We start from the raw sequence: 14,496 nt of genomic DNA, 5'->3' as shown, positions 1-14,496 counted from the left end.
GTTGGTGCCAGTAGTCCTTTCTTGGCATCCTGTAGAATTGAAATGATCCCAAGGGTCCCAGTCACCCCACTGAGAATAGGGGAAAGGTCCCCAATGACAGTCATACTGTCTGGGCCTATGATGTTTGGTAAGTCTCCTAGGGTCCTCTTCATTAGAGGGACTCATGAGAATTTGGTGGTACAGTACCAGGATGGATTAATGTACCGAGATCTTCGAGTCTGACAAATCATCTCCTGAGCTAAGTGTGGGGAGGGGGTCCCTCAGGTATCATGGTCAGTACCAAAGGCTGAAGACTTAGGTAGGTTTTAACTTGTAGCTGTCTGGATGGTAATGGTGAGGGGGCTCTGATAGATCTCTGTAACAGTGGAGACTCAGGCTAATCAGAAATAAGATCCACTGAAGACAGAAATCTAGGAGGCAGCAGAGGGGTTTGATAGCCTATGGTTGAGGCTTGGGTTGGTACTGGAGGTGGAAATGACGACTGGTGGGATGGAGACTGCTGCAGTATGGAGGAGTTGCAGGGTCTTATCTCACTACAGAGATAAGAGACCAGTACTGAGGCATGTATAGTAGCTTGTGTGTACCGCAGTGCTGCAGGGGATCAAATGGTTTTGCTGAGATAGGCGGCTCTGGTGGCAGAGAGCTTGTCCATATGGGGCTTCTTACATGGTACTAACACCTGCACTGGACTCAATTGGAGCTTTCATGGTACCCTTTTGAGGGATGCTAATTCTCCTGAGTGAGTCTTATGGAGTGACCTACCCCTTTTCTTTATTTCTCGGTTTGGGGAGAAATGCTTCTTTTTCTTTGAAGTCTTTGTTTCTGTGACCACAGATGAAGTTGCAATAGTGACCAAAGTGGCCAGCAATGTTGAGGCCAACATACATGGGGAGAAGCACACCCCTTTGGAACAAGAGCACATTTAATTAAATAGGAGTTTTAGTCTAGTCTCCCTGGGCTTTTCTGGACCTGCCTTTGACAGCCTTTTCACCTTGAGGGGATGTGAGAATCTCCCAAACATAGCAGGCAATTCTTAAATCCTGGGGGTTTAGGCATAACAGATTGTGCTCTAGCACAAATAAAGGTCCAAGAATAGGAGGGGACCTCCCCCCCCCCCCCCAAGCCTCAGGACCACAATCATGCCAAACTAAATAAAGCAAAATAAAAAAATAAAAAAATAAAAGGTTTTCACACGGTGAAGGCAGGAAACTGAATACAGCTAACAGCAGAAAATGCTGTCTCAGGCCATACGCAGTTGAGAAGGAACTAAGTGGTGGCAAGCTTGCGCCTTCCTTTATCCCCTTGTTCAAAGCATGAGTCATTGCTCTGCAGGAAGGGGATCTATGGACACTTCTTTGCAGTCTCTGACTCAGCATATATGGGCACATGCACATATTATGGCAGAGCATCCGTAGAGACATATAGTCAAAGAAAAATGGAGTAAGAATTAGTATGGATATTTACCTGTGGCTCAGAGGTCAGACACAAGCAAAACTAGGGGCTGTTTCTGAACCATACACTGGGGTCCAAAACTCTCCTTGGGAGGATCTAGGATATCTGTTTGGGGAAGTATTACTTGGAAATAAGGTGACCTTTTAGCTGACTTCCATAATTTACAAGCAGCTTGAGACTTCCAGAAAAAACATCATCCAGCTGTCCATTGTACAAGGGACTTGGAAAAGGCTGATTCACTAGCTAGACCATCTGCCTGTTGCTTCAGGAATATTCCTAGGGTATGTTTTGATTGATAGAGTTCATGGTCTAATTTGTAAATGTTTGTACTTGCCTAGAGCAATGGAAAAATGACCTCCCCCCCCCCCCGAGTTTTCTCCCTTCCACTGAAGATCCACTTTTTCTATGAATCCTTTAGAGGGTCTAGTCCATAACCTGTATTCTCTCCACATCTTTCCTTACCAAGAACATTTTCTTGTCTGCTGGATTGGAGACTTTTCAGGACTGGGACTGTGTCCTAGTCACATTTTGCAAGGCACAATTTACAGTTGAAGCATTATATAAATAGTTAATGAATGTATTCATTCACTCACGTTTAATTGACTTTCTCCAGTCTTAGGTCAGATTCCCCATTTACTACAGACAAATCGGAAATTCACTCTTTTATTACAGGTCAACAATTTGTTACTGTATTTTTATGATTTCTAATAAATTAAACAATAGCTTTCCCCCCATCAGTTATTTTCCCCATGGGTTTATTTGTGTATCAAGATTATTAATTTGACAGTACATTTGTGGGGATAGGTTTAATTCATATTAAAACTACTCCAGAATAAATGGTTTAGCTAAAATCAACATGGGCCTTTTTGACAGCTGAAACAGCAAGAGGAATTTAGACCCAAGTGGACATTCCATTCCCATTATGAGAACAAAATAGATTACTCCAAGTAGCAATTGAGGGTATTTAATTCCTGTCAGAGGACTATCACCTCCAGTCTGCTTTTTGTTATAGCTGCTTTATTTTGTTTCTAGTATCAGTTTTGTTTTGTCATGATTTTGTGTTTAAACAGATTGACCTGTATCTGTTGTATAATACCCAAGTGATTTGGCAACAGCCACTTTAAAAACCAAGTGTTTAAACTACTTATATGCAATAGATTTTTGGTGCATTTTTCACAAAACATGGTCTTTATTTTCCCTAAAATGTGACAGCATACCACACAGCATCCTTCTACTGCCTTTTCTTTTACAAGTGATTTGTCCCTAGGAAAGCCTTCAATGTGTATATTCAAAAGCTTCAAATATGCAGAAATGAGATTTTATGTTTTTGTGCACTTCTGTATTGAGACTCTATTGTAATTTCTCTTTCTAAAACAAAACCCCAAAAGTAAAGAATGTTTATGGAACCCTTTTGAGCCATTTGTCCAACTTCACAAAGGGCCTTTTACTTTGATATTGGATATGCTCAACTGAACAGAACTGAAGAGTTTAGAAACTTGAGTCTCTTTGTTGCAAAAACTAAAACAATACAAAAGTAGTTTTGAAATTTAAACATGCTAAAATTTTAAGTTTCAGCGTCTTAATGTTAGTATGGTGTGCCACTGGAATTTAGACAGGAAACACTAGTGATCTCATCAGCAGGACAAAACTGTCATGCACATCTTAAATTATGTTAAAAAATGTACTGTACATGTGCAAGCACAGTAGTGAATAGTTCAAAACAGTGATGCCTGCAATGCATTTATGATTAGAAACCACTTCCTGCTTCATGTATATAATTATTCTATTCAGCTGTTCCTCAGCAGGTCACATATTTGGTCAGGAGAGTTGGATCACTTATGGTTGCAACATTTTCCCTTTATTGTACTTCAGATTTATTCCTGATCAGATTATTCAAATGAGATCCTGTTTAAAATAACTCAATTTGTTTAGATAAGACAGCTAGTCTCAGATTCTTAGCACTGACAGCCAATATTTTTAAAATGTTCCCTGAAGAGCAAGCAATAAAATCACAGCTAACAAAGCAACACATTCTAATATGTTAGTCTCAAGAAAATGGGTTTTTTTGGGATACAGAGAAAAAAATTCTGTATCAAAAGAATTTAAACAGCAATATAAAGTATAACACCATACCCAGAATAAAAATTATGGATATTGATGTTTTGTCCTAACACTGTTTAGCAGATTTCCAACTAGTAAATTAGAGAAATTGTGTATATTATACCCACTGTTTTAGTAAAAAAAATTGTACACTTATTTAAGAAGTATTAAGTATTTAATAAAAATACTCAGGATAAGCTTTGGAAGCTGTTCTAATCTCAATATACCATAAGCTTCAGTGGGAGAATGCTCACATTATGTTTATGGTCTTAGGTGTTTCTCAAATACTGTGTATTGAAAGCTGAAGTAACCAATAAAATGCAAACTTCAGTCACATGATTCCCGAGTGCACTAAAAAAATCATCAGTAGGATTCTTACTACATTAAACTAACAACTAAATCCCAGAAATCTGATTATCTAAATTTTGCTCCTAGGAACATTAGTACATGATGTATTGTATGTATGAGTAGCAGACTCAAATCTGTTTCTTCCAGAACTATCAAGTTTTAGGGAAGTTTAAAACTGGGCCAGACTATCATTCACTGAAGGGTGAAAGAGGAAGGAAGGTTTAAAGTATTAGTCTTCAACAGCAAAACACTAAATATTTTGATTAACTAATATACATTTTAATACAAGAGAATGCAATGAGATTTATTTATATCTGAATACAGATAATACTTTATTAAGTGATCATAGTTTTAATGTTTGATTTAAAACCATAACTAATTTGGGACACAAAAAGGGGGATGTTAAGGTTGAGCCATATATATAGAAAAAACTGAATACTGATAATCTGTACATTTTTTATTAAGTTAACCTTTGCTTTTTTTTTCCCTCTACGCAAATTATTCAGTGTCTGAAGTTATCAAATTGGCCAATATTTTAAAGTCTTACTCTGGAATGAAAGTTTGGCCCAAGTTTTTGATGCAGTGTAAATCTCAAATGAGATCCGACAGATTTGCTGACATATTCCAAATGAAGTGCTGAATTTTATTTGAGTTAATGTATTGTTGGTGCACAAAGTTATAACTTCTCTTCCAGCAAAACTAGTGGTTCTCTTCCTCAAAGGTTAACCTGTATTTAATTCAACTAAAATAGGTTGGGAGATCAATATAAATTAAGTGCCCATGCTGCATATTATTTTCCAACTCTTTAAGCAGCTTTTAACATTATATGATTAAGTGGACATATGTGCAGTTTTACGGAATTACACTGACTTTTCAACAAAATCAAGGAATTAGTTAATTCTTTAAATTGCACCGTGAACAGTAGCCTTACATGGTGTGGTATAGTTTTCCATCTGTATAGCTCCCTTTCGTGAAGCTGGGCAACACATGAAATCAAGACATCAATTGTTTGTCCTCTGAAAAAGTGTTTCAGCTCTCTAGTTCCAGTCATTGAAGGAAGAGGCAGAGGCAAGTTTAAATTATCCCAGAAAACTGAATAAATGGCTTTATTTGGTGTCTTCAAGATGCTTCACCTTCTGTGGGGGATGTAGGTGTTGTAGGCGAAACCGTTTCAGGTTTTCGTGAAATTCTATCCAATTCTGCCTGAACATCAGTCAAGACTGGCTTCTGGCCTGTACCAAATAAAAATAAAAAATACAGAACATTTGGTCATGCTTAAAAATGAAAGGACTTGTTTTCCCACAACTATATTATTTCTTCTGAACATCCATCAAATAAAAGCTACATTTTCCTGCTTTAATACAATACTAAATATTTAAGCAATAAAAAACTACTTGTGTGCTTTTACACTGGGTATACTATACTTTGGGTACACTGTAAGGCACAAAACAAAGGGTATGTCTACACAGCAGCTAGGACAGGAGTTCTCAAACTGGGGGTTGGGACCCCTCAAGGGGTCGCAAGGTTATTATTGGGAGGAGGGAGGGAGTTGAGGGGGTCAGAAGCTGTTAGCCCCTGCACATGCCATGGCTGACAGCCAGAGCCCTTCAGAGCTGAGTGGCTGAAGAGAAGCAGCTACTGGCCAGGTGCTCTGAAGGCAGTGCCACCCCCAGCAGCAGCACAGAAGTAAGGGTGGCATAGCATGGAGGGGGGTCGTCATAGCCTGAAATATTTCCAGAAAGATCCCAGAAAAAAAAGGTTTGAGAACTCCTGAACTAGAAGGTGTCATTCCCAGCTCAGGAAGACAAATATGCTTACTTGTGATCAAGCTAGCACACTAAAAATAGCAGTATAATCAGAGGCATAAGCAACAGATTGGGCTGGCCACCTGAATACTATCCCATCTGAAATCCTATGTACATACTCTGGTAGACAAATCAAGTCACCTGTGCGACACACTTATTTTTAGTGTGCTAGCTTGATCTACCCGAGCTGGGAGTTACCCCTCACCCACAGCTGCAGTATAGATGTATCCCAAAAGTTAACTGAAAGATGCTGATAACTGTCACATATCACCAGTAGACAGGCACTCAGCATCTAGTCACTTGAGAGTTAAGTTTAGGAACTTATTTTATGCCCTACATTGATTTTTATATGCCAGATCACAAATAATTAAATACCATCAAGAAATTATTGCTTAGCAACTTTCAAGACCTTATTCCATATCAGCTAGGTTTTAAAAATATTCTGAAGGTAAATCATGATAGATGTTTTTGTTTTTACCTGTAAGATGCCATGAACACTTCTGCTACTAAGTTACACAATTCAGTTTTTCCAGAGTCCTAAGCAGTATTTCTGAAGATAATATGGCTTTATCAACAGTTTGAACTATCCAGGAAGTTTAACTATGCGTACAGTTCAATATATAAGCAGAGCACAATTAGCTAAACCCAAAAAACATTTTCTACAGAAATTCTAAATTACTGTAATGTAACAGTTGCAGTCTCTATTTTTGTAACTGCATGGTATTAGTTACCACTTCTAACCAGACTACCTCTGGAATCTGCTGAAAAAAAGTAAGAAACTTCATTTTGGTTTTGTAGATTGATAACCATTTTCAGAGTAAAAATGCTTACATGCATTTTACATATAAAACTGAAAGACAGCAAATAGTGGTGAGGGTACCAGAGCCAATTTGGTTTACTTCATAAGCAAGGTGGAGGTAATAATTATTTGGAGGCTGAGTCCTTCATAGTTACATGTGGAAATGGCAGAAGTGTTAAATAACTGTTTGTTTTCACTGAAAAGGTTAGTAGCGATTGGATGGCTAACAGTGAAAATGAGATAGGAAGAGGCTATAATAGGGAAAGAACAAGTGAAAAATTACTTAAACAAGTTAGATGTTTTCAAGTCACGAGGGCCTGATAAAATACATCCTAGAATACTCAAGGAGCTGACTGAGGAGATATCTGAGCCATTAGCGATTATCTTCGAAAAAGACAAGAGAAATTCCAGAGGACTGGAAAAGGGCAAATATAGTGCCAATCTATAAGAAGGGAAATAAGGACAACCCGGGGAATTACAGACTAGTCATCTTAACTTCAGTACTCCAAGAGACATGGAGCAAATAATTAAGCAATCAGTTTGCAAGCACCTAAAAGATAATAAAGGTGATAAGTAATAGTCAGCATGGATTTGTCAAGAACAAATTGTGTCAAATCAACCGGATATCTTTCTCTGACAGGGTAACAAGCCCTGTGGATTGGGGGAACAGTAGATGTGGTATATCTTGACTTTAGTAAGGCTTTTGATATTGTCTCGCATGACCTTCTCAAACAAATTAGGGAAATACAACCTAGATAGAGCTACCATTTTTTCTTAAATAATTTTAATTTGATTCCACTTTGGAAGCATTTTACTAAATAGTTATAAACAACTTGCCTACCACTAAAGCAAGTCTACTGCTATTAATAGCACTGAACACACAAATTGTCACAGGATACACACCTAATAAATGATAGCATTTATTTCCACCAGGCAGCAAAGTTTTGCTAAGAAAAGGTACGTACTGTACCAAAGTGTTAGTGAGGAATGTATGTCAGAAGTTGCAGCTTTGCATTTAGCTTGAAGTCACAATTTACTATATACCTGAATACACAGTATAAATGTTAATGTGACATGATAGGATACCAATAGGTAACAGCTGACATACAATACAGAAATAGTTTTACAGACCACTGTTGTACCATATGAAGCAAAACGAACGCATATTAGAGCCAGAACGTACTAACAAAATAAATGTAACCCCCCCCTTGAGCTGACAATTATAGCAGCGTACTCTGTTACAGAACACATTCAACTTTATTTCAATACCGTTTACATGACTCAGAGCAAAAACTGTTATCTGTGGACAGAACTCAGTCTTACGTAATGGGACAATATGAACTCATTTAATCCTTTTACATAGAAGAGAAAGCCAATATTGTAAGTGAAGTAAGGTTCATTAAGTGCTTAAGTATTCAATATACCACAGACTTCTGGTATTTGGAATTAATAAAAGCCAGAAGATAATTGAAAAGCTCCTCTATGCCATATCAAAGTTACACAAAAAGTTTCTATATTACAGCTTTTAAAAACTACTAATTTTAAACTGCTGCAGGTTAACAGAATCAAATCAATTATGAATATAGGACCCATTTACAAATATTAACTAGTCTTTATGTAGCTCATCATACTTTAGTAAACACACAAAAATATACTTTTAAGTAGAGCTGGCTGAAAAATGTATTATGTCTGCCATGACAATTTAAGAGAAAAGATTTCTTGTCAATATTTTGCAGAGTTTTTCAGGTTTTCATCAAAATATTGAAACCAAGCTCCCACAAAAGTTTGTTTTGTCAAAAAGTCATTTTTAGTCAAAAAAGTTTGAGAAAAAAGTAGAGCTAGTAAAATATGTAAGTTTACTACTCCTATGTTCCAATATTACACACTTGTGTATGAATAGTGTATTTGTGTCTAATATAGTTTTAATTTAAAATGTTTTTAGCATTATACTAAATATTCCACTGTAGGGATTAAAATGTAAGAAAGCCTATAATGTAGACTGAACCAAAGGCTTGAAGACAGAAATAGTTTCTTTTTTACAGATTACGCTAGACAAAATACAATATAAAATTTAATGTTCAAGTGCCAAAATAAATGGTCAATATGAATGGACATATGATGAAGGATTAGTGCACATTACCTCACTTCAAAGGATTATTTCACTTTAAATTCCTATTATAATCAAGCAGTTTCATGCATGTCACATGTACAAACTGCAAATACAGTAAGGCAAGATATAGTAAAACAGAACACATTTAGATTTGCAGGTTATCCTACTGTTTGGCTAACAAGTCATTTTCACAGTAGTTCTCTCAATGCCTTCTTACACTGTATGTGGAAAGCAAAGCCTACGAAATCCTAACAAATGATACACCTCCCATCTCCTAACATTTCTAGAAGGTGTTAACCAAAATACACTGGGCTAATATATCACTATCAGTATTATTCACACCACATATTAATATTATTAAGCACACAATATCAACATAATACACTGATATATATTTCAAGCAGTTACATGGCTGGAATTGGCCTATTTATTTTAAATACCCCTTAACACTTTGCAAAGCTGAAGTCAGCTTAGGCATTAGAAAATAACAATAAACTTGACTGATATTGATTATTTGATCTCTTCAGTATATTTCATAATGAACCAAAGTGTGCTTAAGCAACTGATTATACAATTTACCAACAAAAAATTCACTTCGCATTCCCAATCTCCTTACCTATCTTTTCCACACAGGTATGGAGGAAATAGGATTATTTTATCTATGCTTATATGGAAATTCTTACTTCAAGGACCACAGATCCTTACTAGGTCTTATCCAGGTGATGAGGATCAAAAAAGGGAGCTCAGTAGATGGGCTCATATTAACTTATCCTCATTATTTCCCTGCAGAAGTGCAAGAATCTTTTGGTCTGTATTTGTTCTTCCCCCAAAGCTCTGATACTAGCACACAAAGATTGGAAAGCAGAAGATGGAAGGAAAATTAAATAATTCAGAGCTCCACAGTGCTACGGCCTAGCAGATAGGAACAGGATATTCATAAATTTCAGTTAGATATTAATACAATATGATTTTTCCCAAAAAACCTCAGAGGCTCACAATACATCTACTAATACCCTCCCATATGAAGATCTACTATGATCACATCTTGGCTTATCACTGTCATACTCTCAAAAGATTTTACCACTTCACTGAGCATACATTTAAGTTGTATAATTTTTAAAAAAACTTATCTGTTCACATTTCTAACTACATTTTAGCAAATATTGCATGCTAGATGAAAGATATTCCAAATGATGCTTTATGATTAATCATACCTGATTTCTTTGTTGCTGGTGGTAAATTGCTGCCACCACCTCCACTGCCCCCTCCTCCAGGGCTGCCACTGCCAACGCCAGGACCACCTGGGGAACCGGTTTTTTTACTCAGCAAACTGTTGAAGAAGTTAGCTAGGACACCTTCACTTGTGGCTCCAGCTACATCAAAAAAGTGGAAAGATATTTTTATATATGAAAAACGTTTTCCAAATAAATGCTGACTACACACAGTGTTGTAGTACCAGGTTGGTCCAAGGATACAAGAAAGACAAAGGTGGGTGAGGTAGTATCTTTTATTGGAAGGTTTCAGGGTTCACCAAACTTTTCTTCAGAACTGGAGAAGGAAACCTAAGTGTTCAAGCTAAATACAAGGTGAGAGATTGTCTTATAGATATTTGACAGGCAGCAAACAATGGACAAAGCCCAGAAATCCATTCCAAACACACTGACCGTCTGCTCTATTTCATCCTCACCCATCATAATTTTATATTCAACAACCAATACTTTGTCCAAACCATGGGTACTAGGATGCCTCCCCAATATTCCAACCTTTTCATGGGCCACCTCGAGGAAGAATTTCTGTAAAAATGCATCACAAAAACAATATCAATCAATATTTTCATCCTTAGACAGAGTACCTAAACTCCCTCAAAGATTTCTACCACTACTTCAACCACCACCACCTATCCATCAAACTCTCCCTGGTACACTCACACTAACATCAACTTCCCGGACACCACAATCAGCTTCAACAATGGGCTACTACAGACAGCTATATACAAAAAACACTCAAACCACCACATTTACCTCTGCAAATCCAGCAACCCCCTCAGACACCAAGAAATCTGTTATCTACAGCCAGGCATTCAGATACCACAGAATATGCTCTGAAGAGAAGATCTAGGATTCACATTTTAACACATTTAAAAATGCCTTCAAACAAGGACACTCCACTAGAGAAGTAGATAGTATCATGGAATGGGCCACGCAAATACCCCAGGAGAACCTACTTGCCCCTAGTTGTCCCTTACCACCCCACACTAGAACCCATACCATACAGCAGTGCTCCTCATTGCAAAGCCCGCGAGCCAGTGGTGGCCCCACGGATCCTAATTGCAGCTCCCTGATTAATTGACTCCCCTCACACACACCTGGAAAAGGGGACGGAACTGTGTGGGGCAAGGAGGGGCTCTCCACATGGGCAGCGCAACTCACCCTGCTGGGGAGAGGGGGGAGAGTCGCCTCCTCTGCTCTCCACACTCCCGGGACCCTGCGAGGCGGTGAGAGAGTCATTCACCAGCAGGTCAGCATTGCGCAGGGTAGGGGAGCTAAGCAGGGTGGGCTGCGCTGAGAGGAGAGCAGACAATGGGGGGAGGGAGGACCTCATGGGAGGGGGCCAAGTGGGAGTTGGGGTGCCAGTGGCATACCAAGGTGGTCTGGAGGGGGGTGCTGGCTGGACCCACATGGGAGACGGGTGGGGGGGAAGAGGCGGGATTAGGGTGGCCCCTGCACTGCTTGAGGCTGAGGACCATGGGCTGCACCCATGGGGAGATGGGGGCCTAGCCTGCTGGGAGCAAGTCCAGGCTTGGGCAGAAACAAGACTGGGTTTGTCCCCAGTCCCTGGCAGTGCCGTGGCCCTGCTGTCTGCTCCTTGGCTGCGCCCCCGCAAGTGGCGCCTCCCCCCCAGCAGTGCGCCCCCATGGCCATCAGTTCCCCCCCTTCCCCAAATAGCACACCCCTCCTATCCATGTATGGCTCCCCTCAAGCAGTGTGCCCCCACTATTCCCCCATCAAGCAATGTGCCTCTCCCCAGCTGTGCTGCCCCTCAGCTGTGTCTCCCCCCCAGCAGTGTGGGTAGTAGTTGATATGGCTCTCACATTGAAGGTTTTTTGCCAAAGTGGCCCCTGCTTGAAAAATAGTGAAAATCACTGCCATACAGGATATTGTCCAACAACCTACATTTGATGGGGACCACAACCAAAAAATAAATCTCTCTCGAACTCCCTCTTCTGGCCTTCAGACAATCCCCGAACCTCACTAAGCTCCTTATCAGAAGCAAGACAAGGATACACCAACTCAAAGCTGCACCAGACCCTGCCAAAACAACAAATGCAAAACCTGCAACCATATCAACATTGCTACAATGATCAATATTCCCCTCAACACCACACTTTTCAAGATCCACGGCTCCTACACATGACTATCAACATATTGGGACATTTGATGCCCTTGATAAGGTATACCACAACAACATGGGTGAAACCAGACAAACGCTATGCTCTCAAATGAACTCACATAGAAAAGTGATAAGACAAAAACACTGACAAAAAGCACTGAGCAAACACTTCACAAAATGATCACCCCATATTGGAATTCTCAGGTCTTGTCCGCAAAGGAAACCTGCACACAACCTTCAAAAGATAGGCCTGGGAACAAACTCATAACTCTGCTGGACTCTAAAAACCATGGATTTAGAGACACTGGTTTTATGTCCCACTACAACAGCTGTAACACACCCTGCTGCCTACTAACCCTACTAACAATCCGTCCCACTTGAACACTCTGGTTTCCTTCTCCATACATAAAGAAGAGTTCTCTGAGGTTCGAAAGCTTGTCCCTTTCACCAACAGAAGTTGGTCCAATAATTACCAGATATTACTTCACCCATCTTATCTCTTAGGCTATGTCTACACTAGAGACCTTACAGTGGCACAGCTGTACCGTTGCAGCTGCGCTGCTGTAAGGTCTCCCATGTAGCCGCTCTATGCTGATGGGAGAGAGCTCTCCCATCGGCATAATTAAACTACCCCCAATGAGCAGCAGTAGCTATGTTGGCAGGAGTGCATCTTCTGCCGACGTAGTGCTATCCACACCATTGCTTCTATCAGCGAAACTTATGTCAGTCAAAGGGGTGTTCATACCTGACCGACAAAAGATTTACCAACAAAAGAGCTAGTGTGGACATAGCCTTACATACTTTAGGTCAGTATAAACAAATACAAAAATATTTCAAGTAAGCAGTCAAGAGCAACTAATTTATTCCCACCACATCTTCCCTGCATAAGAAATATACCTTTCATATTAGGATCAATTTTTTTTGAACCTGTAGGGATAGGTGTGACACTGGCCACGTTGGATGTTACTGATCTGTTTGGTGTCCTAGGGGAGCCTCCAGGAACTCTTGGCGAGGCATCCTACACAAAAGTAGAAGACTGAATATTCAAACTATTTCTAGAAGTTGAGTACACAAAATAAACTATGTAAGCTATTCATCTATACAAGCAGAACTATTCAATTACATTTTGCTATTTTTTCCTGATTTAAAAAAAAAAGATACATTTATACTGATCATGTAATGGAATACTCATGGCAAAAAATTAAATCAGTTTTAAATGAGAAATCATGAAATGCTGTGAAGTACACGTTTTTACAGAAATGAATATGTGCAATGCGTTAGTGAAGCACCTGAAAGTGAACGGAAAAGAACAGTATTGCAACTATAATCCACCAGTCCAACAACTGGAAGCACTGCAGAGGTGGGGTACTCCACCTTATAAGAGACTGGGAGAGAGGAAACACCTTGCTGATCAGTAAGTAAAACTCTGGTTGTTCTGGAAAATGTATTAGTTCACGGAGAAGCTACACCCAGCTCTCCTTAGAACGAAGGCAAGTTGCCACAAATATGGAGGAAAGAAGAATTTTTATTAAAAGCAAACAGCAAGGAAAATCTTGATTACTCATAGCCTTACAAAAGCAGCTTAATAGATCATATTGCTGAGTTGTTGCTTGTCACTTTAAAAGGTTATAGGAGCTGTCTTATGATTTTTTCTAAATTAACAAGTAACAAGAGTTACATTGCTGAGCATTTTATCTACTAGTTGCAGAAATCTCTCTTAAGTGTAGGTATACATACGTATCTCAAAGTGTGCACACTTTGGAGCTCAATTTCATTCTGGGTTTAAGTATTTTTACATCAATAAGAAAACTGTAGAAAAGTATTAAGAAAACGCTTGTAGATCACAAGTACTTTTAACACTGAAGTCAGCAATCCTCTCACCCAAACATGCTATTGTATTCATCAAAACCAAAGAATGTGCTATTTTCACACTTAGGTTTAGTATTTAAAATCTTTATTACTAACCACTGGCCTTCCAGCTGCAGACGGTGGCTGTTTTGCTAATAGAGACTGGAAAACAAAAAAATATTTTAGACATTACTGTTTGCATTTACTATAATAAGTTCAAAAATAAATATAATTTAATTAAACACGCTTAAATGAAACTAATTGCCCAACATACAAATACAAAGTAACTCTACCTGCTGCTTCATAAGAAACACTTGATCATCTTCTGCTACTATTTCTTTTTCATGCACAAACTGCAACACAAAAAACATTTCAAGATGACTGCAATTGACATAATTTAAAAAGAAAAACAGCAAGAATTCTGGGGCACCTTAAAGACTAACAAATTTATTTGGGCATAAGCTTTCGTGGGCAGAAACCCACTTTGTTGGATGTATTTAAAAAGAAGAAGTCTTTCTATTTACAGATTAATATGAAGAGATATAAAAAACGCATGAAATACACTCAAGACAACATGGTTTTCAACCTAAAGCTTTGCTGGAGCTTTAAATATTTTCAAATTGTTAACATGATGCGAACCACCA

At 38.8% G+C, this 14,496-nt stretch overlaps 1 protein-coding gene across 1 annotated transcript in view; it reads right to left on the bottom strand.

Annotated features, from left to right (window-relative positions):
• Positions 1-4,203: 4,203 nt before the first annotated feature.
• Positions 4,204-14,496, bottom strand: part of DYNC1LI1 (dynein cytoplasmic 1 light intermediate chain 1) — a 47,387-nt gene continuing 37,094 nt past the window's right edge. The window contains exons 9-13 of the mRNA XM_067561838.1: positions 14,146-14,205; positions 13,970-14,014; positions 12,902-13,022; positions 9,829-9,987; positions 4,204-5,132 (exon numbers count right to left, since the gene is read on the bottom strand). Of these exons, the coding sequence (XP_067417939.1) occupies positions 5,020-5,132; positions 9,829-9,987; positions 12,902-13,022; positions 13,970-14,014; positions 14,146-14,205 (498 nt within the window). The 3' untranslated portion in view covers positions 4,204-5,019. The remainder of the gene's footprint in view (positions 5,133-9,828; positions 9,988-12,901; positions 13,023-13,969; positions 14,015-14,145; positions 14,206-14,496) is intronic.

The sequence above is a fragment of the Emydura macquarii genome, unplaced genomic scaffold (assembly GCF_026122565.2).
Source record: "Emydura macquarii macquarii isolate MOO-44397 ecotype Brisbane River unplaced genomic scaffold, CSIRO-AGI_Emac_v2 contig_2422, whole genome shotgun sequence".
Classification (NCBI taxonomy): domain Eukaryota; kingdom Metazoa; phylum Chordata; order Testudines; family Chelidae; genus Emydura; species Emydura macquarii.
Note: the sequence above shows the minus strand (reverse complement) of the source record. Positions and strands in the feature narration are given on the sequence as shown.